The following is a 27,745-nucleotide window of genomic DNA, read 5'->3' as shown; positions in this document are numbered from 1 at the left end:
CGCAGCAGTCACATATGGGATGATTTAAGGCTGGAGCACTGTCTTTGTTCTGAGGTCTGGCTGTTTGATGGACTTGCAGTTATCTTAATGTCTGGCTGGGCCATGGAGCTGAGTCAGCGTGTTTGGCCTTAAGCAGCACTGCTTCAGAATAAAGACACTAGTTACGGGACATTAGGCTTAAAAAAATAATAATTTATTGTTCCTGTGAAATTATACCAAGTTCAGGGACTAAATTTAGGTATTCCTTCGTAGATCAGAAAAATTGGGATCCTGCTGTTGATGGAGATCTCAAAGCCTTCATATCATGTTTCCTGTACACAATAAGGCATTTAATCTCTGATGGTATTTCTAATCTCTATTAAATGCCTGGTGGTGAAAGATATCTCCTTTTATTTGAGGTACAAGTGTTATTTTAAAAATGAGTGTGAATATTTTTTTAATCACAAAAGATAGCAATAGGGGTTGGGTAGAAATACTTCTTTGAGTTGTGTGGTAACTAAGCAAATGTTTCTTTTTGTTTAACGGTGCTTTGTTGTTGACACAAAAAGGTTAAGTCTTTTGCACACAAGTCTGACAGGGGAAGACAGCGAAGCATTTGTTAAAGAAATAGCTTCCAAGGCACGTGTTCAGAGCTGTCACTTATTTGCATATTTTTGCTACTCTGCACAAATCAAATATTATGGCTTCCCCAGCAGAGTGCAGCTCAGGAAGGAGGAGCAAAGGTGCTCGGAGATGCCTGGGGACAACTGGTGCAGTGGATTCTGCAGGGCAGAGCTGAGGGCTGTTGTTTTGGTGTGAGGAAATAAAATAGCCTTTGGGACGAGAAGAGGGGAGAGTGCAACCTTCCCATTTGGTATGTGCTCTAATGCCATGTGGTCTGGAACTGGCAAAATTCCTGTGAATACCTGCTGCAGGCAATGCGGGCTTAGCTGACTTGTGTAGGGATGTAACTGAGAGATGTTCACATTGGCCTCTTGGGAAGATACCTTTTTAATCAGGACTATACATGAGCAATAGCATCCTTCATGCTACTTCCTTTGTCATGTTTTTATTCTCTTCAGGGCACCAAAATGAGGTGAAACCATTAAATGGTGATCTGTGGGTTTAAGCTCCAGTTCTTGTAGGAGCCAACTGTTACAGCCATGCTTTGGGCTTCCAGGAGGGTGAGTGGTTTCCCTGAGGTTCATCCAGAAACTCTGTGGTGGAGCCATGAGGAGAGAGCTGAGGTCGACCACAGCTCCAGCACTGTGCTGAGCCATTCCTTGTGTGGGTATAACCATCTCAGGAAAATTGCTCTTAAAATTAACATCTTCTTCCATAGTTTCAGTCACACTTTGAAGGGATGGTGCCAGTTTTTCAAAAACCCGCCATCTCTTGTGCCTTGGAGACAGCTCTCACTGTTGATCACCACCTGATACAACTCAGTTGCCATTGTGTCAGCACAGCCTGGGAGGAATGAGGGCCTTTAGGCTGGATTGTGCAGTGCTTTTGCACCCAGGCCCGAGACTAGCCATCCTTTGCAACTACAGGGGTTTTTTTTTGTGTACAGTTTGAGAGTTTTCTACCAGTGTTTCAGTAAAACAAAGTATTCCTCCATTCTGTCTGGCATTTTATTGTGTAAATGTGGTCCAAGGGAACCTGTGATAGGCCTTGTTTTGGGTTATGCATTGCTCACAAGTTCATCAGGGAGAAAGATTTCATGCTGTACTTCAACCTCCTTCAAGCCCTTCTTGGATGAAAGGAAAACTCTGCAACCGTGAATGTAACTGATTATCATTATTGGATGTCATTACTCACTCATTCTGAGCATAAGCCAAAAAAACTGCATCGCCTGTGATGTATGTGGGTAAAATGCTGCTCTCAGTTGCGTTAACACTTATAAGCTGAAGAGTAGAGTTCGGCCCTTTTTTTAAATTGAAGTATTTGTTTAACACAGGCAAAGACTAAACAATACACTTGAAAGCGATTTGTGTTATTGTCTGTAGAGCAGAGCTTGTATTTTATGAACTGGCTGATCATAAAGACAGCATAAATCATGAAAAGCATTCTCATTTGCCTTTTCTTTCTTTTCTTTCTTTTCTTTCTTTTCTTTCTTTTCTTTCTTTTCTTTCTTTTCTTTCTTTTCTTTCTTTTCTTTCTTTTCTTTCTTTTCTTTCTTTTCTTTCTTTTCTTTCTTTTCTTTCTTTTCTTTCTTTTCTTTCTTTTCTTTCTTTTCTTTCTTTTCTTTCTTTTCTTTCTTTCTTTCTTTTCTTTCTTTTCTTTCTTTTCTTTCTTTTCTTTCTTTTCTTTCTTTTCTTTCTTTTCTTTCTTTTCTTTCTTTTCTTTCTTTTCTTTCTTTTCTTTCTTTTCTTTCTTTTCTTTCTTTTCTTTCTTTTCTTTCTTTTCTTTCTTTTCTTTCTTTTCTTTTCTTTCTTTTTGCAGATGGGGCTTCTACAGTAGAATTGCAGTCAAATGTCTGCTCCAGGATATTTTAGTTGAACTGTGCGAGTCCATTAAACAAATGTAATGGATTTTTGGAAAGAAGAACTGCATGTTTCAAACCAAATGTTTTACATAGAGAACATCTGGTTAGTTCTGGATGTTTGTATGTAGAGCACATCAGACAGCAGCCGTAGTGAGTTCATCTGGGAGGTTGCCTGGGATGTAGTTGTAGGATATGACAGTTCAGTTGTTATGGGGAATAATTCCTATGAAGTATTGCCATAAATTGAATGTTTGGCACAAACAGCTGTATCTTTGTTTTACTGCACACCCAAGTTATTCTTCTTACCTGCCCAGCAAAACTCTAGACGCTGTTTAAATAACCCAGTACAATCTGGCACCTCAGAGCTGTATTAAAGCATACCCAAATGGAGGGGAAATGGAGCTTGCTCTGTGTTCAGGGAAGCACTATGGATTTCTGCTGTGGGCAGTGCAGCACGAGTGAGCAATAAATGCAATATGTGCAAATGGTTTGTGGGGCTGAGTTGAACACAATCAGTGTTCCACTGGTGTTGTGTGGTGTTCCTTTGAGCAACATGAATATGCAAAACTGGTGAAATGCGTGTAATTAGCCTGACATTAGAGTTTATTAGGGCTACTGGAAGAACTTTAACCTGGGTAAATTAATAAGTCTGCTTTTATTTCACAGCATTGGAAATAATATATTTCCAGGAAATGTAGAAAAATGTCTTATTTGGGAGTTGGTTCTTAAATTATTTCCTCAACTGAGGAATATGTAGTTCAAATGAGATTAAAGTTGTAATTTCCAGAGCAGCAATGCAGCTTCCCCTTTCAGGATTGTTTAACTAAAAAGTTAAACAAAGTGGGTTAGGCAGTCTCTTGGTCCGGTCCCTTGTGGACAGCAATTCACATTATGCAGCGCTGCTTTAATAGTCCTGCTTGGTCTGACATGATTTGTGGTATTTGCTGAGATGTGTTTCTGGACCGAGCAGCATGGAAGGGGATTGCTCCTCACTCTGAGGAAGGGGGTATGTCCAAGTGTGTGCAAAGGTCACTGACAGGGTGAAGTGGGAATCCTGGGCTGCTGTTGTTACACTACCTAACAGCTTAGCTTCTGGCAAGGGGATCCCAGAAACTCTCTCTCTTGTTCAACTGACTCCAGCCAAAACACATGCCAAAAAAGGTGTTTGTGCATGTTGAAGAAGGGGGCAACAGTCCTGGAGCTCGCAGGGTCTGAAGGAGTTCTTAGGCAAAGCTTTCCATCCTGAAAAATAATTGCGTTGTGCTTTTTCCCTCCAAAGTTAAGTCTCCTCATAACTGCTTAGAGCAACTGCCTGCAGTTGTGAACTCCTCTTCTAGCAGGGAAAGCTGGAATTATGCATTTAAGGCTACAGAATTGCTAGATGGCCAGCCACTTAATTGTAGGAAAGTATAATTCATTCCTCACCCTCTCACATTCATTCCAAGCCCAACTGGCTGCAGGGAGCAAGAGTGTTCCCGTTCCTGTTTTACTCTCTCTTCTCAGCCATTAGGGTGGCCCTGGTAATTTACTTTCAATAAACAGAAATGAACAACAGGAGGTTCCTCTACCTTCAGGGGTGTAAATATTTCTCAGAAATCAGAGACGGATGGGGAAGAAATCTTAGCAAACTCCTTTCCTCCCACTGTAGTAATTCCACCACATTCCATCATAAATTCTAAGACGATCCCTTCCCAGAAGGAACCATTAAATAGGTAATGTCCAGGCAGAACAATGTAATACTGAAGCAGTGTGTTAACAAAAACAAATTTAATATTGCAAAGTGATCTGTAAGCCCTGGAGCAAAATAATCTGGGTGAGGCTTTGATACATGATTGCCAATCTTTTTGTATGCCAAGAGTATTTTTCCAGATAGGATATGGGTTTATGGTTTGTTAGATTCCCACCAGGAAGTGGTGTTTATATTTTGATCCACCTTAGATCAGTTTAGGAAAGTATACTAGATACAGGTGCTTCTGATATTTCCATGTCATTAACCCTTCCAACTGTGCTGTTTAAACACATCTGTGCACCCTCCATCATATAATTTCTGTGATCCACGGACTTTACATAACGAATCCTTGCTCATCAATGTAATTCTAAAAGACTAAAGTCTATAAATTCAGCTTTAAAAATCTCTTCACACTTAAAAATTCCGTTCTGTTAATTAGGAATTTCAGGTGGTCAAACAGTATGGTTTTTGGTTTTAATGAGTGTTGTGGTGCATGAAAGTACAGACATTTCTTTCAAAAAACACTCTTCCCAAGTTTTTCCTTGTACTATTGTAATTCTCGTAGTGAAACAGCACTTCTCTTTTTTTCTCTGAAGGACTGTAGGACTGGAGAGAAAAATCTAAAGATCCCCACAATACCAGCTGACTTCACATTTGTGGTGGAAGAGGCATTGTAAATATGTGCAAAGCTCTCAGTGGTTCTGAGGTTTCTCTGAACTCACAGAAGCTTCAGTGAAAAAGAGAGAATAATCCAAGTTACATTTATTTATCCACAACTTTTTCAAGCAGAACGTACCAATAAATGAAAATGTGCTGTGAGATGGCTTCTTGGGAAAAAATGGTTCTAAGAGTTCAAACAATGTCTAACCCTCTTCCTTGATTAATGTGAATTACAGCCTTGCACTGATGTACTACCTTTCACCTAAACCTGCAAAATCACTTCACAGACTCTGGTAACAGCTGAGGTTACCATTATTTAGCAGCACGTTGTAACAGTTTGCAGCAGTTGCTTAGAGGGTCTGAATAACCCCATTTCCAATTTAAATTATTGGAGGAATTACAGGAGTAATTTTCAAACTGGAACTAGATCCAGGCACCAGGGCTTTGTACCTGTCTTCTTAAGAAAGTCATAAAGGGCTTTTTTTATAATGACACAGCCAAGATCTCGGTTTTATGTTTCATCCCCAAATTGATGCCTTGAACAGTGTGCACTCCTACTTTGGAGGATTACTTCAGTGTGGTTCACTGCTTATTCACAATGAAAGAACAACATTGAATTAAAGTTCCTCTCTGCTGCCTCAGGTTAGCGTTTTGCATTACATCAGCAGCTGTGGTAGCTGTGAGATCAAGCCCCAAAATTACTGTGAAATCTATCTTCCAGGTTTTGGAGAGTGGATCTGTAATACCCATCTAACATTGAGAACAGTGAACTTGGGGCTTGTGAATTCTTTCGGTCATCTTAAATTCTTTTGAGAATTCTTGTGAATTCTTTTCAGTCCTTGCCAATAATTTAATTAGTGCTAAACAGTCTGCACACAGACTTGCAGAAATTAAAAGACTGACTGACACAGGATTCTCTTTCAGTGACTTTTCCTCTTTTGCTTATGTGCTGGATAGAGCTGTGCTGTTTGAAAGTCAATCAGTAATGATTGCACAATTCTAACCTCATTTAAACTATGATATAAACAGACATGATAGAAACGGATGCTACCAGGTTTTTTCCTACTTAAAAGTGAAGTCAGCTTTTTTTTTTTCTGTTGTTTTTTTTTCCCCCTCCTTTTCCCCCCCTTTTTGGTTCCAACAAAATTGTAACCTGGAAGAAAAGCAATTAGACTTTGTGAAATCCCAACTCAGTGTAGTATTTGGCTTTGGTAAATGTGGAAGCCAAAAATAAACATCTGCTTGGCAACTTCACTAGAAGTTAACTGTAAGTGCAGTTTTCATCTTTTGAGTGAATGTGGCATTCCGTGCTGGTTAACATCTCTTAAGGAGAATGATCCATAGTTGAGGCTGTAAAGCATTTTTTTTCTTTTTTAATTACAGTTATGAACATCCATTGCCTTGGGGAAATCCCCTACCCCAGTTTCTTTCCAGACCTAATTTCTTATGTGCCAAAGCATGAACTTTTCTTGAAAGTTTGAAAGTAGTTGGATGGGATATTTGTGAGTTATTAGACATTGGAAAGGAGATGGTCTTCCATCAAGCTGTGCATGATATGGAGTTACATTTGGAAGTGTATTAGAGAAAATGTAAACAGTCCCACTCTTTTCTCCAGGAGGGTGAAGTCTGCACATGATAGGGACTCTCCCAGGATGCCACACCAGTCTTAGGCTCCAGTTCTGATAGGACACAGCTGCAAACATCTTTAATAACCTGGTCATGTAATATCTTTGCTTTTCAACAAATCTTCTGCAACCTCTGCCCCTATCACAGCAAATTTGTTTTACTGTGGGTTAGGGAGGGTTGAAGTGAATGCAGATTTGTGGTAGCATGCTATTGGGACAGTGGGGAGGGGTGAGAAGGGGCAACTTGAGTCATCACTAAGGAAAACACATCATTATTGCTAGGGATGGTGGTTATTTGTAGGATCTTTCTTCTAGAACTGAACAGTGCTATGACTTAGGACTTCAGTAGTGTGGTGTAAAAATCTTCTGGGAAGGGAGAAGTTGTTTGGTATATTTCTGACATGCATTTCTTGAGGCAAGGATTCTCAGCATTAAATGAAGAAAGGTCTGCCAGGGAAATTTGTCAGAGAATGCATGGTGTAAATGTGCCAGACTTTTTAGACGTAGCTGAGGGTAGTGGGTACCAGACAGTGAAGGGATGCAAATTTCCCAGTTAGGCAGTAGTTACTCAGAAAATGTGCTCACAAATCCTGATAACAAGCACCGTACGTGGGGGCGAGGAAAGAAGTGGAGGAAGGGTGTTGTATATTCCTCCTATCACCCACTTTAAATATGTACAGTGTAAATTCACCTGATACCTTCTACTGTTCATAAAAACTTGATTCCACAAACATCTTTCTCTGTGAATAAAGGGGGAACTAGAGGGAATATGTAATCCCCTTGCTGAGTGTTTGTGAATAGTTAATTCCTCTTCTCCACTTGGTGAATCATCGTTTATGATATGATAGCAGCAACTATATCTAGCAGAACCTGAAAAGGAAAATTAAACCTGAGGTAATCATACCTTCATTCTCCCAGAGACAGTGGCACATTGTCCCTCAGCTTATGCAAATAGAATTTTTATTTAACATTTATCACACTGACTCAGGACTTCTAGTGCCTTGACACAAGAGTGAGTTTCTCTACAGTAGTGACATCAGCTTTGGTTTTTAGAAATATAATCTGTCTGGTACATTGTGAAGAGGGTAATGAAACAGGGAGACACTGATGTTTGCTGTATGCTGTTACCATGCAGAGTGAGGCAGCTGTAAAAAATACCTTCATGTCCCACAAGCACATGGACCTGAGAGGTGCATCGAGGCACGTGCATCATTGCCCTTTATGTGTGCAGCTGCTGGCTGGCAGCAACGGTAATGATGTTTTGTTCTTGGTAACATCCAGGACACGAACAAACATGGTGGAACAAAGTAATGAGCAGAAGCTGAGATTTAAATCAGCATAAGCTCACTCGGGTGCAGATGGCACCAGTTACTGCTTTGAGCAACTCTCCCAATTACTGCACAGTTTGCCAGCATATCCAAGAATAGAGTCGGGCTGCTGATAAATAATTAATAAGGATTTTGTTGAGTGCTTGTCTCCCAGGCAGTATCACCACAGAGATGATCTGGCTTTTAGGATGTGAAAACTAACAATCTCTGAAACAATGGCATTGTGTCAACCTTACTCTTTGCCTGAAAGGGAGAGCTCTGAGAGATGTGTTAGCAGATTGCACAACGCCAGGCACTAATTTTGCTTACACTCACAGTGGCCTTTTGTCAACTTTTCAGTGACTGCATGAAATGTTTTCTATGACCATGCAGAATCTTGTTCTTAGAATTGCATGTCCTGCGTGATGCTCTTTAGTATTGCATCTGGCCCAGGGCTGGAATCTCAAGATAACTTTTTTTCAGCAAATGGACACGGCAAAGGTATAATCATGTGGTAGGAGGCTTACAAAAAGAACTCCTCATAAGTGTACCTTTTCAGAACCCTTTGGATGCTTCATTTTCCCCTTTTCAGAACCCTTTGGATCCTTCTTCCCACCTGGAAGGTCCAGAGGCCAATTAGACAGTTATTCAGCCTGCCCTCTGCCTTTCCTTTTTCTCCTTTGTGCAACCTCTGGAAGTGCCATTTCAATGCAACTGCATTATCAGCATTCCCCTCCTTATCATTTGATTGCAGCCACCTCAGGGACCACATAATTTTGTAGCTTTGTTTCTTTTCCTCTTGGGTTGGTGATGTCTGGGCAAAGAGCCATAGGCAGAGACTCCCCTGGAAAAAGCATTATATGGTGCCAGACTTTCTTACTTGGCTCTTTGGAGCTGGAGAAAGAACAATGTACCTTTTCTCTCCCCACCCCCGAACATCCTCTGCTCTCCCCTTCTCTTCCTCCCCTGGCTGATCAACCTATTCTTTACCTCCACACCCCGTTGGCACTTGGCACATTGCACTTCCCACCTTCGAATCTCAAAGAAAGGAAGCAGAGCTGTGAAACTGGCTGGGCTCACCCACTTCCCAACCCTGGGTAGGGATGAATTCAGTTCACAGCTTTCAGAAAGAAGAGTTTTATGTGTATTTAACCTTCCCCTCCCTCTTCACCCAAAGAAAATGTTTTTAAATAATTTTCTTTAAGCATCTTTTCTGACATATTGCTCAGTGGCAACGAGCTGGTTTCCCTTTCTCAGGGAACTTCGCTCTCTGTCCTGATGGTGGTTTTTTGACTCTCCATAATAGTATTGCTACAGCCCATTGGAATTTGTTTGAGCATGGATGGTATGTACAAGTGCTGGAACCAGCTTAAAAGTCACAGCCTCCCTTGGTGGAAAAAAACAGTTCATATCTCACTATGGTCCTAAAAATAGCCTTGGTAGATAATAGAGAGTGGAAGATAGTCTTCAATGGGTCTGAATGTACTGCATGCAGAAATTGCTGTGGAAGGGTCAGTGGTTTGTGCCATTTAAGTAGTCAGGCTCAGCTACAGCACTCACCGACTTAAAAATCTGTGACTCTGCACTGTGGCTAGTACTACCTTAATTTATATTCACACAACTCAGCTGGAAATGAGGCAAACTTAGGTTCATTAGACTAAAACGAACACATGAACCAACTTCCTGAAATCATTTAAAATAGATTCTCACTTTGATAAAAACACAGCTTTTTTTTTTTTTTGCTCAGCTGTAAATGATGATGCCAGCAGAGACTCGGCAGACATGAGACATGGAGATTTGATATGGAAATGGGCACCTATTGCCATGCCCTTTGCCAGATATTTAGACCTGGAGATACCTTTATGTACACAGTGGTCTTGATCAGGCTCTGTAAAAATAAATTCTACCTGTTTTGCTCTGCTAAGCAGCCAAGAAGCTTGAAAAAGAAGAAAGACATTTCTGTCACAGATACGACTGAATGTACAGAAACCTTTGCAACTGTCATACTTTTGAAGTATTTATAGTTCAATTCCAGTTATTTGTATGAAACAAAAGCAAAGAAGCATGAAGTGTGTTGGAAAATACTTCTTAATCTCTCTACACCAGTTCAGGGAGTGAGTATAAATCCTCTTTCCACCAAATGGAAACCAGTAATTTATTGGAGCTTTGAAAACAATTTATTTCTCTACGATTCCTGCCCAGCACACTCTGCAAACTGACTCATGGAGGGATGGGAAGCCAAAAGTTCTGCTCCCTCTTTTCTGTCTGTTTCTGGAAGGCAGAGCAGCAGTGAAGCTGGGGCTGTGCTTGTGCACAGCAGTTTGGAGGTGCCTGGTTGTATTAGAGGTTCACACCCCCTGCCTGTACCATAGATTGGGGGAGGGTATTCTCTTTACCTCCTTCTGAGCAGAGACTGGTACCAGAACTGGCGGTGCAGGTGGAGGCATTTCATCCCATGTCTGATGGTCTTTCTCTCCCCCTGACCCATGTGTGGGAGCATGCAGCCATCAGAACCGCAGAAGATACTGGGGATGGTTTTGGTGCACACAGCCAGTAATGATTTCCAGAAGGAAACTTCACATGGCCTAGTTTTGAGCTGTGACCTTGGTGCTCATGCATGTATTTAACTTTGCATGTGTGAACTGTCCCACAAAAGTCGATGGCCTGCTCACATGTGCTAAAGTGTTTTGCCAGATTGGATACTGTGTCTATAGGGGCTTTGGGTGAACTTGAACCTGTTTTGTTGGGGTGAGAGGCTTTAAATTTCATGATTAGGAATCTGATACATTACTCTCTCTGAGTGCAAGGTCTTGGAGTTATCTGAAATTCTCATTAAGACAAGAAGCTAGGAAAAATACAAATTCCTCCACTAGTAGTGTTACTAAAAATACTATAATTAAATTATCTAAGTCTTAAACCCAGTAAAACATATTGAAAAGTGTGGTAGAGGTATAAGTACAGTGTTTTGAGAGTACCAAAGGGACTAACAGCACTTTCTCTGCAGATATTGAGCGGGAATATTTGGAGTAGTTAATGTAGCTGATGTAAAAAGTGTGTTGCTTTTTCTGTAATCTTGATTCATAGGCTGTGACCCTTAATAAATTTTGATGTTGCCCACAGTGAAGCCACTGCTTTCAGAGAAAGCAAGAAAGCAGGCTAGAAAGAAAGAAAGAAAGAAATGAGCCTTAAGAATGAACAAACAAGTTCTTTCATAAGGTATTTTTCAATTTGCCTTATTTCCTATTATGCTGAAGTTATTCAGGTCCTTCATGCAACAGTCTCGTAAGTGGGGTTTAGAAAAATTTGAGCCAGCTCTGTCTGGTATTAAAAGCATAAGCCCTCTTTGAAAATGTATTTTCTGGAATATATTTCTGAAAGAAATAAATTTCATGAGAGAAGTTATATTATTATATATTTTAGAAGACCTGGAAGGGAGGCTTGTTTTACAGTCCGATACCATAACATACAGCTAGGGGTCTTGCTTTGCTGAGAGATATGAAAACAATGAAACATGTAATAAATACCTGGAATGTGATTGTGATTTGTAATGTTTCCATGAAATACTGAATAAAACCCAGCTGGGCTGCTTTCTTGTTGGTGTTGGTTTTTTTCACTGCAGTAGACTTGAGCCCAAGTATTCTTGCTGACGTGGTCTGAGCAGACTGGTGTAGGTGAAAGAATTGCCTGGCAGAAATCTGTTTCTTAGAATGGAATAGCTGGAATGAATGCTGTCCTGCTCCACTAATCCTGCTCTGGGATGCCAGCTCTGACAGTCTGCTGACACCCATCACTCACTGTTTGGCCTTTCAGACCAGGTCACCAGCAAGGCTGTGGATGGCTGATAGCCTTTGAAGTGTGGAACCTATCCACTTGGGGATTGTGCAGGCCACCAGGCAGATGGCATGGGGTGAAAAGTATTTTTTTGGATGCCTTTGAACCTTTCACTTTCCTGTTACCCTTTTTGAGGAGAAAAATAGCAATTGAACATTGGGAAAGGTATCAGAAGTCATCCTTTAATAACAAGATGGTTTGTTGAATAAGGCACTTCTGTGGTGTGTTGCGCAGTTTGGGAGGAAGAGGCAGGCAGCAATTTCTGAGATGCCCTTGTTTCCTTACTGCCCTTGTTTCCTTTAGGAGTTATGTCACCTTTCTGTTTTGATTTCTCACCTTCTGAAAGTGGATAAATTGTGCTGTTTCACCAATTGCTTATCAAGGTTTAACTAATAAATGGCTACGACTTATGTACTGTGCAAATAGAGAGTGATACTACTTTGTGAGCATGTGAGTAAACCTCTCTTTTGTGTGAGTGCTTGTACTGGTAACGTACAAGGGGCACTGCCTCCCACACAGCGCTCTTGCTGTGTGTCAGGATTGCAGGGCATGGGCTGACCGTGGCCAGGTGGATGCTTAGAGCTGCCCTGGCTCCACTGACACCACTGAAGTAAAGATATTTCACACCTGCTGATTGTCTTTCCTTGTTTCCAAGTGCCAAGTGAGGGAAGAGAAAGTCTTGAATGTTAAAACCCAAGGGATGTGTTCAGTATGTATTCTTTCATTATATTTGGGATGAGACATTACAGCCTGGATGTCTGACAAAATCTCAAGTACCTTGGCTGTGCTGTTGAATTCTGCCTCTGCAACTGGGAAGTGATGCTTTCAGGAGAGCTTAAGTACCATCTTTGAAATTTGGGAAAACTTTTAGGAATAGCCTTTATAGCCTGAAAATTAAGGTGCCTTAATTTTCAGCATGGATTGTGAGACTGTAAACTCTCTGGTCCTGTTAAAAAATATGTTCCCAGGCAACACATTTGTTTGCATTAGAATAATGATCCAAATGTATACTTACAAAGTGCTACCACACTTTTCAATCATGTTTGCATTTTTGTATCTAAAAATATGTTTTCTTATATGCAATTTTCTACAGAGGCCAGTGGGTAGATGTGCAAAAGTCCTGTCTGTGAAGCACGCAGTCAAGTTATCAGGAGATTGGCATGTCCTCTAGGTTGCTGTTATTACTTTACCAGCTGTGAATAGGGAAGAATTTGCTCCCCGTTGTATATTTGACAATGAAACCCTTCTTAAATTCTTCCTCAGAGCCAAATACAAGGCTGTCTTTTAATAAAAAATGTGTTTTTACCCATGTCTATATTTATTGCAGGAATGCACATACCGCTCCAAGAGCCACCCACGTCCTTCTGTATACAGGGTGTATTTGCATTTGCAATCAGTCCCAATGCAAACGTGGGAAGGGGAAAAATCCATTGTCATCTTTAGAGTTGGTTGCCTTTTCCATCTCTAGAATTACTTGGAGGCTATCTTGGTCACTCATTCAATTAAGATCTGTTGTATTACCTTTTCTAGAAATATGTGCCATGTAAAGAAGACTATAGCTATGTTGTTACTTTTAAAGTCTCTATTCCAAATGTTTGGGTCAAGAGGAAAAAAAGAATTGTTTTGGGTTTAACATGCGAATCGTTTTGTCCCTTGATTTCTTTTTGTTCTACTGTCCCAAAGTAGGGGAGCACTTGAGAAAGAGCTTAATTTTAAGCACATGCAGCAGTCTTTGGGAATTCAAGGGGATGAGGCATATGCTTAATGCTTTTTCGAACAATGTTGCTTTTCAGAGTTGAAGGCTTTGTAGGAAACCTGATCCTTTAAAGTGGCTCCTGTTTATGTACATTTCAATTTTATAATATTGTAAGTTTTTCTCTTCTTTCTTCAATATCCTCAATGCTACATCATATAATGAAAACAATACTGGTCATGCCACTTGCAATTACTGCCTTGAAGCAGGCAGTGAATTTTTTTTTTTCCTAGAGTAACTGAGGAAATAATGTAAATCATAGATTTACAAATGTTTTCCCAGGAGAAGTCCACAGTAGTTGGCTGCAAAGAATGCCACAAGTTTGGTTTACCCATAAAAGGGTGGTCATCTCAGCAGGTCAGTGATGTTTTTCAATGACTTATTGTTGATTTTAAGCTAGCTGATAATTTATTCCCTGAACTCTAGCTTGAAAAAACAATGCAGGGTAAATATTGACCATAATAAAGACCGTGATGCCATTCAGTATGCACAATGTCCTCACCTTCCCTCTCCCACCAGCTTCTCTGCATTGTTGCTTTCTTTATTTCTCATAGGGCATGAGATTACCTCCACAGTTATTTATGGGAGTGTTCAGATAAGCCCTTTTTTCACAGGCAACACACATACACACACAAGGACTGTTATAATTTGAGTTTATATTGCAAGTTCAGCTATCACTTCCTCTGTTCCCACCCTGCCTTTTGGAAAGACATCCAGTCACATGATATGCTTGTAAAAAAGCTTGCTGATTGAGGAAGGATGCAGGAAGGATATGGTTTTGCAGTGACTGCATAAGTGTTGTGTAGGACCTGAAGGCTTGGGTTTATATAAGGACGAGTTTAGATGTGAATTTTAAAGACTTATTTATTCTGATTTTTGAATAAGTCACAACTCCTGAACAGTATGCCTGCTTTAGAGAACCATGGACTAATCTGTGTTAATGGGATCATTTATGTATTAACATGGATATTAATACATAATTGGCACCCTGGATTCCCTGCCTCTGTTCCATCAGAGATATCAAAGTTTTTTCAAATAAATTGTCTCAAAAGTTTCTTTTTGAAATTGTCAGATGCAATCATGTCTTAGCAAGTGTGCTTCCCATCAAATTCTCTTGAGGAGTTTTGCCATTTGCATAAGGAGAGTGCTTAGGCTAGCACAGAAATCTTTCTGAAGGATGCTGTGTTCCCCCTCAGTAAAGTCCTGAGACCTGAAGAGCCCAAAACTTCATGTCACCCATTACACTGTCATGAGAGTGTATTTATTGTTATATAGTGAGGGAGCTGGAGCATGGAGGTTTGTATTTTAAAGGTTTGTTTTGGTCATTCCATGTTCTGCCAACATCTAACATCTGTATTTATTTTTTAACTCTTCTTAGTGGATTAGATGCATCTGTTCAGTTCCAAGAATAACGCTTGATTTCCTGCATTTATAGGTTGCAATAAAATCCATTCGTAAGGACAAAATTAAGGATGAACAAGATATGGTTCACATCAGACGGGAGATTGAGATCATGTCATCCCTCAGCCACCCTCATATCATCACCATATATGAAGGTTAGTGAATGTGATTTTCCTCCCTGACTGCTCTGTTACATTCTTGCAGACCTGATGTTCCTGTTTCTTGAGATCGTGGGACCCTTACTCCTGGTGTAGCTCATCCCTTACCAATGAGACTGCCTTGAGCACTGCCTTCCCTCTGAGCTACCAGTGTTTCACAGATGCATAAACCTTTGCTAGGAAGAGCTTCTTCTTGTGTGAGTTCATTGTGTCAGTCGCAGGTGGGAGATGGTTGCATGTATCACCTCATGTCCTTGCTCCCACTGTACAGTTCAGTTTCATTTCAGCCTGATGTCTGTTTCTGTTCCCAGCCCCTAGACCAGTCCTTGTTTGCTTTATTTTCCCTGGACTGCACAGGACTGCCCTTATCTGCTCTAGGACTTTGGACCTCCCTTACCAGTCAGTTCAAGTTGCTGCTTCTGTCATTGCAGCTTTTCCCCCTGAATCCCAGCATCCACTTCCTGTCCACCGCTGCACACTTTCCTGTCACTCTGGTGGCTGGCTTATCATTCCTTTTTCCTTATCCTGTCTTCCTCGTCTACCTCCTTTCTTCCTGGGACACAGCTGGGATGATTTGCCAGTTTATTTATGTCCCAGTACTAGCTTGGCAGGTCATGTTATGTGCATGCTAAAAGATGCCAGTCCAAAGGCCTGTTGCTGCAGGGAGGGAGGCTGCATGTTGTCTTGGGATGTAGACTCCAGAGGTTCAGAGAGACCTGGGTCAGGCAGTCTTATCCCTGGGGATCACCCTTTTTCCTCTGTGAAGAGCAGGAAGCCTGAATGTAGCCCTACACATTTCCATAGCTGTGAGGTAAATGAAGAAAGTGATGAGATGTGTATGGCGGCTCTGCTCTGAGAGTTGATACGACTGATTAAAACAAGGGCTGTCTTGGCGTACTGTTACACTATCGCATATTGAGTTATTCGAAAGCATGTTCTTGTACTTGAAAAGAGATGAGTATCTGTCTTTTTATTGAATAAACTAATAAAAAGGATCTGGGAACAGAAAAGAGGAGGGATGCTGTGTCAGCATGTGGGTTGCAAATGGAACAAAAGTTACTTCAAATATGGATGGGAACTCAGGAAGAAAAAATATTAAGCATGCTGTGGTTCTTTGACCAGTTGCCCTTCTCATACTTACTTAAAATAGTTTTTACTGAGTTAAAATATTTGGAAAAGTGAAAAAGATAACAGCATTTTTAGGAAGCAGACACTAAGTCCTGGGGGAGTAAAACTTCCCTCTCTGGCCCTGCGGAGACAGGAGCAATGCTTCTGCAGCAAAGCCAGCTGAGCTCCATGATGGAGAATTCATCTTGTCTGAGGAGGATGAGCACCCGTATCAGGTTCTGGTGTGTTTTCCAAGCAGTCAGAGTCAGTATTTGGCCTGTAGCAGCCAATGCTGTAACTTAAGATACGGTGGCACTGGGAAGATGTGTGGTTATGCAGCTGAACCCACAGGAGCTGCCCAGAGGTGAGGGTGTGACCTCAGGGGCCCTTGAGTGTGTGCTTCTCTTGAAGCTGAAGAGTACTTGTTGTGAAGTTAAGGGGCTACTACATCAAGGGCTGAAGTATTTGTATCCTCTCAAAGTTGGACTTCAAACACAAGATTTTCCTCTTGAGTGATGCATAAAGAGTGATAATATTGCTATCCCCTGACACAAAATGTTGAAGTCAGTAAATCCTAAGAGGTGGGCTTAATCTCACTAAAATTAAGCAATCCAACAATTCTGCAGTTGGTGTATGCTACAAGTCTAGTGTGCCTCTCTAGTCAAGAGAATTCAGCATCTTCTCAGTGTGGTTGGCTCCTTCCTGGGAGAGCTTTTTTCAGATGAGTGGGATAAATGACATATTGGAGGCTCCTGTTGGAGTCTAGTTGACTAACTTAGATCAGATTGACTTTAAGACTGAAGCCAGATATTTTACTCCTGTCTCACAAATTTTTACTGCAGGTTTCCAGACTGCCACTGCACTCTCTATAGGTGCCAGGTTGCACAGATGTACCATGGACAATGCTGGATATCCCTGTAATAATCTTTGAAAGCTCTTTGTACTGCATTTACAAACGTGTTTTCCCTAAGTAGGATCTTGTTTAGGTATCCTTTTGACCTTCCTGTTAATAGCAATTAACCTCTGAATTTGTCTACTTGATGTAAATACAACCTTATCTTTTTAAATTGATCCCAAGCAAATTAAGATCTGTGGAAACCAAACTTTCCAGTTTAGAGGTGCTTCTTTGTAACCTAATCATAAAGCATGTACCTTGCCCATTACTGCCAGGGCAGATGCACAGTTGTGACTAAAGAAATTACATCCTCTCAGCAGGGCTGTAATTGGCCATCTGTCGAGTGTGGCTGTGAGGGAAGTGCTCCTTTAAGTGACTTTAAACTCCTTGAAAGGGACTGGATAAACGAAGTTGGCTTTGCTGGCAGTGTTCTGATTTCAGCACATACATTTTAGTTTATAGAATAATGCCCCTGTCCATCCATTCATCTGTCTGTCTCTCCCCTGCCACTCGCCCTTCCTTTGCCCTATTGCTTTTTTGCCTTGAAAACTCCAGGATTTTATAATAAAGCCTTTGAGAGCTAACATATTTTTCCAGGAGTAGCTTGAGTGCAAAATCTGCCTCATCTGGCAATACTTTATAAAAGTTAAACCAGGGAAGGAACATTCTATGAACATTTAAACACATGTTGGGCCAATCATGAGGGTAAAGTTACACTAGATACATTTAGGAGTGAGCTCTTGAGTCTTTGTAGTGTGAAGTACAGTTGTCTGCATGACTGTTTCTGTGCTGAAAGAGTTGTCCTTGGTCAGCATAACCATACAGAAAAGTCTGCCCTTTTGCAAAATGTACTTAAAGGTGAACCGACTATTAGCTAACATGTCTGCAGAAATGGTTTACTGAAGTTCTTCCCTGGAGAATGAATAAACATTAGGATCAAAATTTGGTGTTTGTGGAACATGATGGCATTAATGTAAACGAGAAACTGAAGGAAAATGTGTGCTGAAGTGCTCTGCTGAATTGGGGTCAGGATGCTTATAAGAGTGCTGCACGCTTTGCATTAACAAGGCACAAAATATGGATCTCCCAAGTGCTTGAGCTAGGTTGCATGCTTAATCAGGAGACTGGTTCAGCTCTACTTCCAAACCTCAAAGGCAACAGGAGATAATCTGACAGTGTGTAAGAGCAGTGGCACAGTATTCCAGGATACTCACTGCACTTGCCAAATACATGTTCAATCTCACGTTTTGTGCCAGACTTCATGCAGCAAAACATAAACACACTTGGTGTTTCACACATACATAGGCCTGTCTCCAGTGTGGGGAGCTGTGTCAGTCAAGTCATCATATCATCAGCAAAACCAGCTGCATTGTCAGAAATCTGCCTGTGTGGCAGCTGTTAAAGGTGTGTGGACACAAGCCCTTGCTGAGGAACTGCATCCCTGCAGCAGTGCTGGCTCAGACAAGTGTCTCCTGCCATCAGCTGTATGTGGACCTCAGGGTGGGACAGCAGCCGGGGCCAGGGTGGCAAAACAGTCACCTATCTCAGGCTGTGACATTTGAGAGCAATCCCAGCCTCTGTCCAAGCCTTTGCTATCTCCTGGTTTTCAGACATAATCAAAACAAACTTTGTTGCCTAATGACCCCCCCCCCCCCCCGTTCTGTGTGCAAAACACCTGAAAAAGCCATGAGTCCCTTTAAACATCATATGGATGACTGGGCTTTAATCAAGAATGTTGGAAGTTGGAAAGCTGAAATTATTCTTTTCTTTGGCCAAGAGAAAGTGGTTCTGTAGTGATACTGTTTAAACACATTTCTAATTAATTTCCTCTAATTATGTAGGCTTTTGAGTTTTGAGTGCTTTATTAACATTGTTTTCAGTTGATTACAACCAAGAACATCAAGTAATATTTCAAGTGTCTGGAGATATTAATGAAACAAGAATAAACAAACTTAACTCTTTAGTTACCATACCTCAGCTTTATGAATTTCCTACCATTCAGGGTGGTCACCTAAACAGACTTCATCGGACATGGTATAAACTCAAATGTGTGAGATCATGGGCAGGTCTAGTTTAAATGTCAAACTGATTGCCAGCAGCGATGAAATTTATTTTGATCTTCTCATTTACACAGTCGTGCCATAGTAATGTAAATATTTGCCTCTCTGAAGTTCCTCGACATTTAAATAATATTTAAATAAAGGGGAGTTAGTGCTTGTATTCTTTGCCGAAACAAAGACAATTAGTGTAATGTGTTATTGTGACCAAATTGGTAACTGTTATTTTTCCTTCCTTCTAAAGAGCAAACCATCATAATCTGCATATCCTCAGTCTTGCTCTGTGAGAAGCAACTTCACCAAGGATAATAGTTCCCATTCTGATTTAATCTACTCACTGGGGAGGAGTAAATTATAGCATGTTGTATGATTTAAAAAGATTATTGCAGGATCTTAACAACGTTCCTTTAATTAAAAAGGAGATTCAATTTGGCTGAAAAAGGCCATAATTTAGAAGAATAATTTAACACAAGTTTAGCATTAAAACACATACTTTATATCTTGATGTCTTCAATTATAGTTAAGCATATGCATAAATTTATGTGTATGCATATACATGATATTCTCATTAGATCTGGGATATTTTCATGTCTGCTATATGCTCTGTTTAAAACAGTAATAAAATAATACTGCTGCTAAAAACCAGCTAAATTAACATTATGCCAGGGGCCTGTAAAACAGTCAAAACTACAAAAGCTGAATCAGGCTGAATTTCCAAGGTAAAAGACAGTTTTCAGTACTCGCATGACTTTTTGAAGAATAATTCAAGGCTTATTTACACAAGTGAGGTAAGTGGGTCATACATGAATTTTCTGAATGAAAAGGTTGTTTTAGTCTGCATCTCCGAAATTAAAAACAAACTTACTTGTTCTTTTGATTTGGCTGACCTTTAATAAAAGAGCATTTTATAGCAGTGGAAAGGTACTTCTGTCTTCGGCTGTTAGGAGAGTAATAAAAATACCACTGAATGGAAAGACACCAGATGGAAGGAATGTCAACATACTGGAACTAATTTAGGAGATTGCTCTGATAGAGAGCAAAGGCATGAGGAGAATTCAAATGGTTCCAGTGCAAAGAGATTGGCCGCCCCTCTTAAACTAACAAACTAAAATCCTTACCCCAGGGTTACATGTAAACCAAATGGAATCAGCCCACAAAGAGATAGTCCAAGAATCCTCCACCCTCAGCACTCACTCTGACTTTAGTATTCTTTGAGCTTGGAGGAAGGACTTTTTTTTTATTTTGGTAGTAAGTCAGTCCAAAGTGAACTGTCCTAATAGAGAGGTACACAGTGTACCATTAAACCTTTCTGACCAATGTTTGCAAAACCGTGCCCATCTGGGCTTTCAACAATTTTATGGTGAAGCACATCTTAGCAGAGAAGAAATATAGTGAGTGTGTTCATTTGGTGTCTTGTCCCATGAGTTTCAGAGGAGGTGATTTTGGTGTAGCTAGAGGGACAAATTTGGCCGTAGGGTTGAAAAGAAGAATTCTGATGAGCAAGAGGTCAGCCAGCTATTTGGAAAATGGAAGGCTGTAGATAGAAGCTGAGTTCATAATTTCACAGCCTCTAACTATAAATAAGTGGAGAGATTTTATGCAAGAGCTATTACTGTAGTTGAACAGCCTGTGAAAGAGGGATGGATTATTCATGTTAGAAAATGTACTTTGTCTCAGATATCTCTTTGATAGCAAAAAGTGAAATTCTTTCCCAATTTCACATTTATGTCCTTCAAGGAACTTTGAAGTCAGCAGATTTGGTTTCAATTATGAGCCTGAAGGTATAGACTTTTTCTCTGTCACTTTTAAAAAAGAAACAAACATGTTAGAGTTAAGGGTGGGATTTAAAGAAAAGTAAGACATTTTTGACCACTGTATGTTAAGCACCCTTTGCTGCTTAGGTTCCCAAGGCTTTTGGAAACCAAAACCAAGTGGTTTTGACCAGACCAAGCCCAAGCAAACTTGCAGCCCCTGGAAAATGCTGTTTCTGTGCGTTGCTATGGCCAATGTCTTAGTCCTTTGTTCATCTCCTGGGGATACAATCACATTTTTCCTTACACCATGAGGTTCATGCTGTTCCTGCTCCTGGTTCCTGATGTGCTCTCACGCTGCTATCCCTGTTTCCTCCCCTGTGGCCACATAAAATGCAGTCATCTCCACAGTCAATCCTTCAGCTGGCAGGCTCTGTCTGCTAAGGAGTAGTAGTGATTTGCAAGCACTGCTCTGCAGCAGCACTTGACCACTGTGGCTGAGGCAGTGCAGCAGCCCTCCCGCCGCACAAGGTCTTGTTGCAGCTATCAGAGTAACTCAGAGTGGTGCAAATAAACACAGACGCTCAGAAATAGATGACACACGGCCAGTAGCAAGCATTTCTCCTGCTGCTGTCCCCTCTAATAGATGAAGCTTGTGCCTTGTATCTAAGCAACCCCTCTATCTTGATTCTTAATTGACAGACCATCTCCCCTGCTATCCATGTATGGGTGTTGGTAACGACAGTTCTCTGCTTATCTAATTTGGCTAGCCATTTACAGAGTATTAATGGTTTGAAAGAAGCTAAAGCAGCCCCACCTTACTCATACATGGTCTCCATCCCTTGACCTTGCTCAGGGCTGAGGAGCAGGCTTATATGACATGGCTGTCCCAGAAGTAGCAAGATTTGGGAAGTTCCTGGGGTTCAGCATCCTGCCAAAGTTATGCTTCTCTGCTGCTAGTAGGTGCAGCCAGGGTTCAGGCACACTTCTAGGTGAGGGTGAGTTTCAGAATGAATATGCAGTAGGATGGCAGGTTATAAATCATCTGCAACAAAAACAAAGAGTGAACCAAGTGTCCCCAAAGCTATATGGAGGCAACTCATCCATCATCAGCCCACAAGTTACAGCCCAGGTGCTAACAGGGCATTATATTTATTACCTCATTATTCTTTGCAGTAAGTCAATCCAGCTTTAATTAATGCCCTCTTCTCTTCCTCCAGCCATTGGCTACAAGGCTTTCTTGAGCATTTGTTTATAAAACTACATGCTGTGCTCAGAAGGGAAATTCAGAAGTGCCTGTGTGAAACCTGCCTGACATCCTAAATACTACTGGGAAAATTCATGGTGTACTTGGCTGATGGTGTAAGACTTGCCAGAATACCACCTTTTCATCTGCCTGATAGTCTTGACCACTAAATTCCTCTTTAAGGCTATATGTGTGTGTGAAGACATAAATCCCACTGCCTTTCAACCTCCTCTTCCTTCAGCTGCAGCTCTCATTTTAGATTTTTCTGTCTGCTGTTCAGTTCCATCTCTGCAGAAGATAGCTCCATGCCCACTCCTGAGGTTCAGCTGATACTGTGGAGGTGCTCTGATGTGAAATGACACAGTTGTAAAAAAATACCTCCCTATTCACCTCTGCTCCTGGGTGGAGAAACAATTTTCTGTTTAATTCTGTAATTGTTCAGCTATGATGATGGTGAGGAGGGCTCTGTAATGTCACCTAAGTTCAAGGATAGTTTCCCTCTCAAAATTCTCCCTTGTGAAAAAGTGTGCCAGTAAACTGAAAACCAAATACGAGTTTCTGGAACAATTCTGTTTCTATTGATTCTAGTGTGGCTTTGTGACAAAAATTTGAAATTTGGAACAGGGATTTATGCTTTCCTAAATTCAGCTTGATGGTATTATCTCAGTTTCCTAGAGGGTGTAAGAGAAAATTTGAAATGGAAAGTGCCTTTGAATGCACATTCCTCCAAACCAAATGCTTTCCACCTCATTTCTGTAGAAATGTTGGAATATACATCTGGATCAGGACTTGTATTAATATGGCAAATTTGAGTCCAAAAGAATTACATGTTAGGATTTAAAAATTCAGAACATCAAGGATGATTTGAGAAGACTCTTAGAACTGAGTAATGAAGGCAAAACTTTCATAAAAACACAGCCTGGAAGAATGCTCTATCGTGGCAGGACTGTTGTTGCTGTTACTGTCACCAGGAGCACTGCACACCTGGTGGGGCATCAGCTTTTGGAGGAGTGGGGCAAGAAGAGCCAAGGGCAAATGTGCCTCTGAGCTGAGGGTGGTCCTCAGTTGGAACTGCCTGGGATATGTATGGGATAATTCTATGAATATGGGATATTTCCATGAAAGTACACTGAGATCATCTCTGCCATGTGGCAGCTTCACCTACATGTACGTGATACATGTTCATGCATGATACAATAACCCCTAACTCATGGAATCAGCTGGGGTTTCGGGGCATTTTGTTGTTATTGTTGTTGTGGGGTTTATGTGTTTGTTTTAAATCATATGTCTTATATGAGAGCATTTTCAGTGATTTGTCTCACCTTGCTATTTCTTTTTTGCCTTCTTAAAAAAGCCTGTACCTAACATTAGAGAAGCGAATGTGCGCATTACTGTTTTATTGGTAGCACATCACAGCACTTCCCTGTATGACATGGAGCATGTTCAGTTTTTCCCAGACAGTATCAGTCTGTGTTTCTTGGAGAGGATACTGTATGTATAATCCATCCAGAGACGGCTTTCCCAGTTTCCGCAGTTTATTGCTAATGAGGATGCACATAGGATGTAATCACTGGCAGAGGCCTCTGCTTCGGGGTACAGTGAGGCCAGCAGACAAGTAAGCAGCCAATTTTATCTGGCTGTTTGCTCTCTCTTTTATCAGAGCTGTTTGGCTGGGATTCAGGGGTGTTAGAGTGAACTGCAGAAGCTTTGGCTTGTAGATTTGAGTGACAGAGTGTGAGAGGACATGAGACAAGGCCTAAGAGAAGTAAATATCTGTGTGTTAAGAGAGGCAGCTTCACATTTCACTGCAAAAGCTGAAGCTTAATTCTGTTTTTTTTAAATCACCAAAGACTACTGGCTGAGCTTTGATAAAGAGATATAGGAAGGCATCATTACAGTTGGGCTTGTCAAAACTAGCATCTATTTGTAATAGATCCTTTAACCTCATTAATTTGTATTTGCCTTGCTGCCAGTGTGACCAGGGCTGCCACAGATAAAAAGAAAGGAAAAATCACCATGTTTTCATATGGCAGTGGTTACTTATGACAGGTGCAGGAAGTTTCCAGTGGGTTGCAATGGATTTTCAGTGACACAAGAGAAGAGCTATTTAGCAGCCAGGAAAATACAGCAATTCCAGACTATTAACAGCCTGCTTTACTAGATTAAATATTAGTTATCTGCCACTCACGGTGAAGTCCTTGACAGCATGTGACACAGCATACTCTCAGCCCCGAAGAACAGTCAGGCTGTGACGTGGATGAGATGATTTTCCTTGCTCTGCTTATGCTGGCATTTTCCTTGCTCTGCAGAGCTGGCAGCAATGCACAAGAGACAGAGGATTACAGCATTCAGTCTGTGACATGCAGTGGGACACATGGTAGGGGCAGTAAATAAGGAAGTTTGAGGAAGAGCTGTTTGCATGAGATGAGGTACAGAGCCACACTGACAAGAGCTATACTGCTCTGGAGGTGCTGCAGCCATAGTAAGTTCAGGTGTCCCTGCCTGCTACGCTGTCACAGAGAGTTGGGATGGAGGAGGGCACATCCATCAGTTGGATACTTGTTGGATTTTGGTGGTAGGTGAAAGACAACCAACAGTCATTGTAAGCCAAATGGCAATCCTGTTTCAGTTACTGAAGACAAGAATGTATTATGCCTTCTGTGAGCCCTTTCCAAACCCTTTCCTGTCTGCTTCTATCCTCTGGCCTCAAGTGAGCTACTTGTACAAGGAATTCTGTGCTGGAGCAGGAGCTGGTATTCATATATTACTGGCACAAGCGTCCCCCTCACCTCACTCTTTGCCACCTTGTAACCCCGTATTATTTGAGACAAAGAGGTTCATGTAGCCATATGAAAGAGAGGATAAACTCAATTTCCTTCTCTTGGTCTGAGGTGTTGTAATCTTCCTCTGGCAAAAAGTAGCTTTGGAACTTGCTTTTTTGCAGTGACATTTGTTAGTACGTCTTTCCAGGCCTCAGTGGTGGTCTAGGATGTGATCAGACATCCCGAGTCGTCTTCACTCTTTCAAGTGTCAATTTTAAAATGTATTAAATCAACTGTAGGGGTTTTTTCTTTTCTTCTGTGCAGTGTTTGAAAATAAAGATAAAATTGTGATCATCATGGAGTATGCAAGTAAAGGAGAGTTGTATGATTATATCAGTGAGAGGCGTCGATTAAGCGAAAGAGAGACAAGACACTTCTTCCGACAAATAGTCTCTGCTGTGCATTACTGCCACAAGGTGAGCAAAGGATTTAATGGTAAAAAATGCGGTTTCAAGGCTGATTACTGGCATATATTTCAAAGCATGTCTGAGGCAACAGCATTCATTATTAAGTATCAGAATACATGATTTTATCAGTACAACAGAAGATCTTCGTTAAAAGCACTACACTGAACTAGTGCCTTTTTAAAGACTAATGATGTTTTCCTGTGCTATGACAGATACCAGACACACCCTTACTTTAGGCAAACCTTGCATTTTTGCCTTTAAAATATTTCTCCTGACATTTAAAAACTCAAAAATTACAACATCAACTAAAGAAGGCATCCCATATAACCTCTACAGCTTTAATATTAATGCATTCAAACAAGTGTTAGTTTGCAATTTGAATATACTAGTAAACAACTTTAGAATAGGAGATATATGAAAGAAAAAGCCAAGAGAAAGCTATGAGGTTCATGCATGAGCTTTAGTACATACTCATTCTGGATAGGTAAAAGTAACTTTACCAGATGTAGCAGGAAAGATACCATTTGCTAATGACCTTACCCATCATGGTATCCACTTGGAATAACAAATCAAGCAATTAAACCCAAGGTAGCTGACTGGCTGTCATCATGGACCTTTTATTTCTGTTTATGAAACAACTGCATAGAGCCAAAACTTGTTTGAGGCTAAAGGCATTGAGCAGCTAACACAATTTTAATTTGAATTCTTAAAACACTTAACAAAATCTCATAAAAAATGGGATTTCTCAAATGGGATTTCACTGCAGAGTGCTGAAAAGCTGCAGTGCCATTCCTGATGGATTTAATTTTGCCAAGTTTCTGTTACCTTCTTCTGTAAAGAAGGTTCTGACCTAGACCCAGTCTGTTTGCTTCCATCTCTAACATTTACAATCCTTTGGGATTATTACTCCCCCGATCCATGATCCACATGGCTACTCATTGGAGGAATGTGGACTTTTATAGGGGCTAACGTCATTGACAGATATTGGTTTCTCGTGTCTGGGAAGAATATCCTGCTTTCACACAGTGGGGGCAGGATCCAGGATGAAATTCAGTTCTGAAAAGGCACGCCCCAGCCATCTGCCCCCCCCCCGCCCCGCTCTGCCCCCACCCCCTGATGTTTCAGAGTGTCTGTGGGAGGACAGATTCCAGTCATTCTTCCCTTAACCACACACCAAGTGACTAATACAGCGCCTGCCGCTAGTCACTGGGCCATGAGTGTTATGACAGTGAAATCAGCCCTGAAATGTAGATGCAAAGACCACCCTGCCAGCTCACCTTTAATTTTTCCAATATTTTCTCATGCTCTTCCCCATTTTCTTCTTCCTTGTTTCAGAATGGTGTTGTCCACAGAGACCTAAAACTGGAAAACATTCTTCTTGATGACAATTTTAATATTAAGGTAAGATTCTTTTTCTCAGTTTCTTAGAATGGATTTGCATGTTTTATAACATTTTTACCCAAGGCATTAGAAGAGCCATTGTTATGGTAACAGCTACTAAGCAACAGCATCTGGCAAGAGGCTGGAGGATGGGGGAAGACACCCCTGATTGCCAGTAATACACACTAAATGAAGCATTGCATACTTTGGAGGTGAAAGCCCTGTCCTGCCACACAAAGGCCACGATTCTCAATGCAGTATCTACCCACTGGTAGAAAACAGCAGAGCATTTCGTGCAATCGCTCTTATTGTACAAATCATATTATTGCTGGCTGCTTCTGAGGCTAGGAAAAAACTGTTCTGGTCTACAGGGTTCAAGTGCCTTCTACAGAATAGTCTGAATGTTCTTTTGATCATGGCTGGAAAATAAGCAAATAGAGTTTCAAAATAAACCTAGTAAAGCACATGTGCTTCATTAGGAAATGGCCTTGGAACTTCAGACACAAACGTATACTTTGGGTAGTGATGTCAGTGATGTCATTTCCATGCCAGTTCTCCCCAGTGAAAGCATAAGAGTGACTTTTTTTCCTGTCTTTTTCTTCTATTGTTTATAGCTGTAGCACAAAGTTAAATAATGCAGAGATTTAATTTCCATAGTAATTTCCTATATATATATATATATATATATATATATATATATATCCTATCTGTATTCCTTTATAAAATAAGTGTAATTTCCAAATGGCTGAATCTGTTTCACTTTCAACCTTTTTCCTCCTTGGGTAGCTGGATGTAAGGGTGGCTGGATGTGCTCATCCATGGACAAACAAGCAGAGGGAGGAACACCAAAGAGTTTCTGCTGATGCTTGAGCATCCTTATTTAATTTAAAAAGTAATCAAGGAGCTGCTTGCGTAACCCAGTACCTAAATAGCCTGGGTCTTCCTTTTGTCTCCAGTGAAAACCCTGGGGCTGTAGGCACTGCCTTCTGTGCTTCACAGTGGAGAGATTGCCTTCATTTTGAGCTGATGTGCAATGGAGGTGGAAAGTAACATGTGGTAGCTGCCATCTGTGTAATGCTGATGACAGAAGCTAACTTGGATCAGCTAGTGGATTAAAGACACATAAATATGCGGTTTCCAAAAATAGTCTTT

At 40.9% G+C, this 27,745-nt stretch overlaps 1 protein-coding gene across 1 annotated transcript in view; it reads left to right on the top strand.

Annotated features, from left to right (window-relative positions):
• Positions 1–27,745, top strand: part of NUAK1 (NUAK family kinase 1) — a 47,229-nt gene that overhangs the window by 8,592 nt on the left and 10,892 nt on the right. Inside the window, exons 2-4 of the mRNA XM_058023350.1 lie at positions 14,805–14,925; positions 25,071–25,222; positions 26,549–26,614. Of these exons, the coding sequence (XP_057879333.1) occupies positions 14,805–14,925; positions 25,071–25,222; positions 26,549–26,614 (339 nt within the window). The remainder of the gene's footprint in view (positions 1–14,804; positions 14,926–25,070; positions 25,223–26,548; positions 26,615–27,745) is intronic.

This window comes from Melospiza georgiana, chromosome 4, assembly GCF_028018845.1.
Source record: "Melospiza georgiana isolate bMelGeo1 chromosome 4, bMelGeo1.pri, whole genome shotgun sequence".
Taxonomy (NCBI): domain Eukaryota; kingdom Metazoa; phylum Chordata; class Aves; order Passeriformes; family Passerellidae; genus Melospiza; species Melospiza georgiana.
This window is presented reverse-complemented; position numbering and strand designations above follow the sequence as displayed.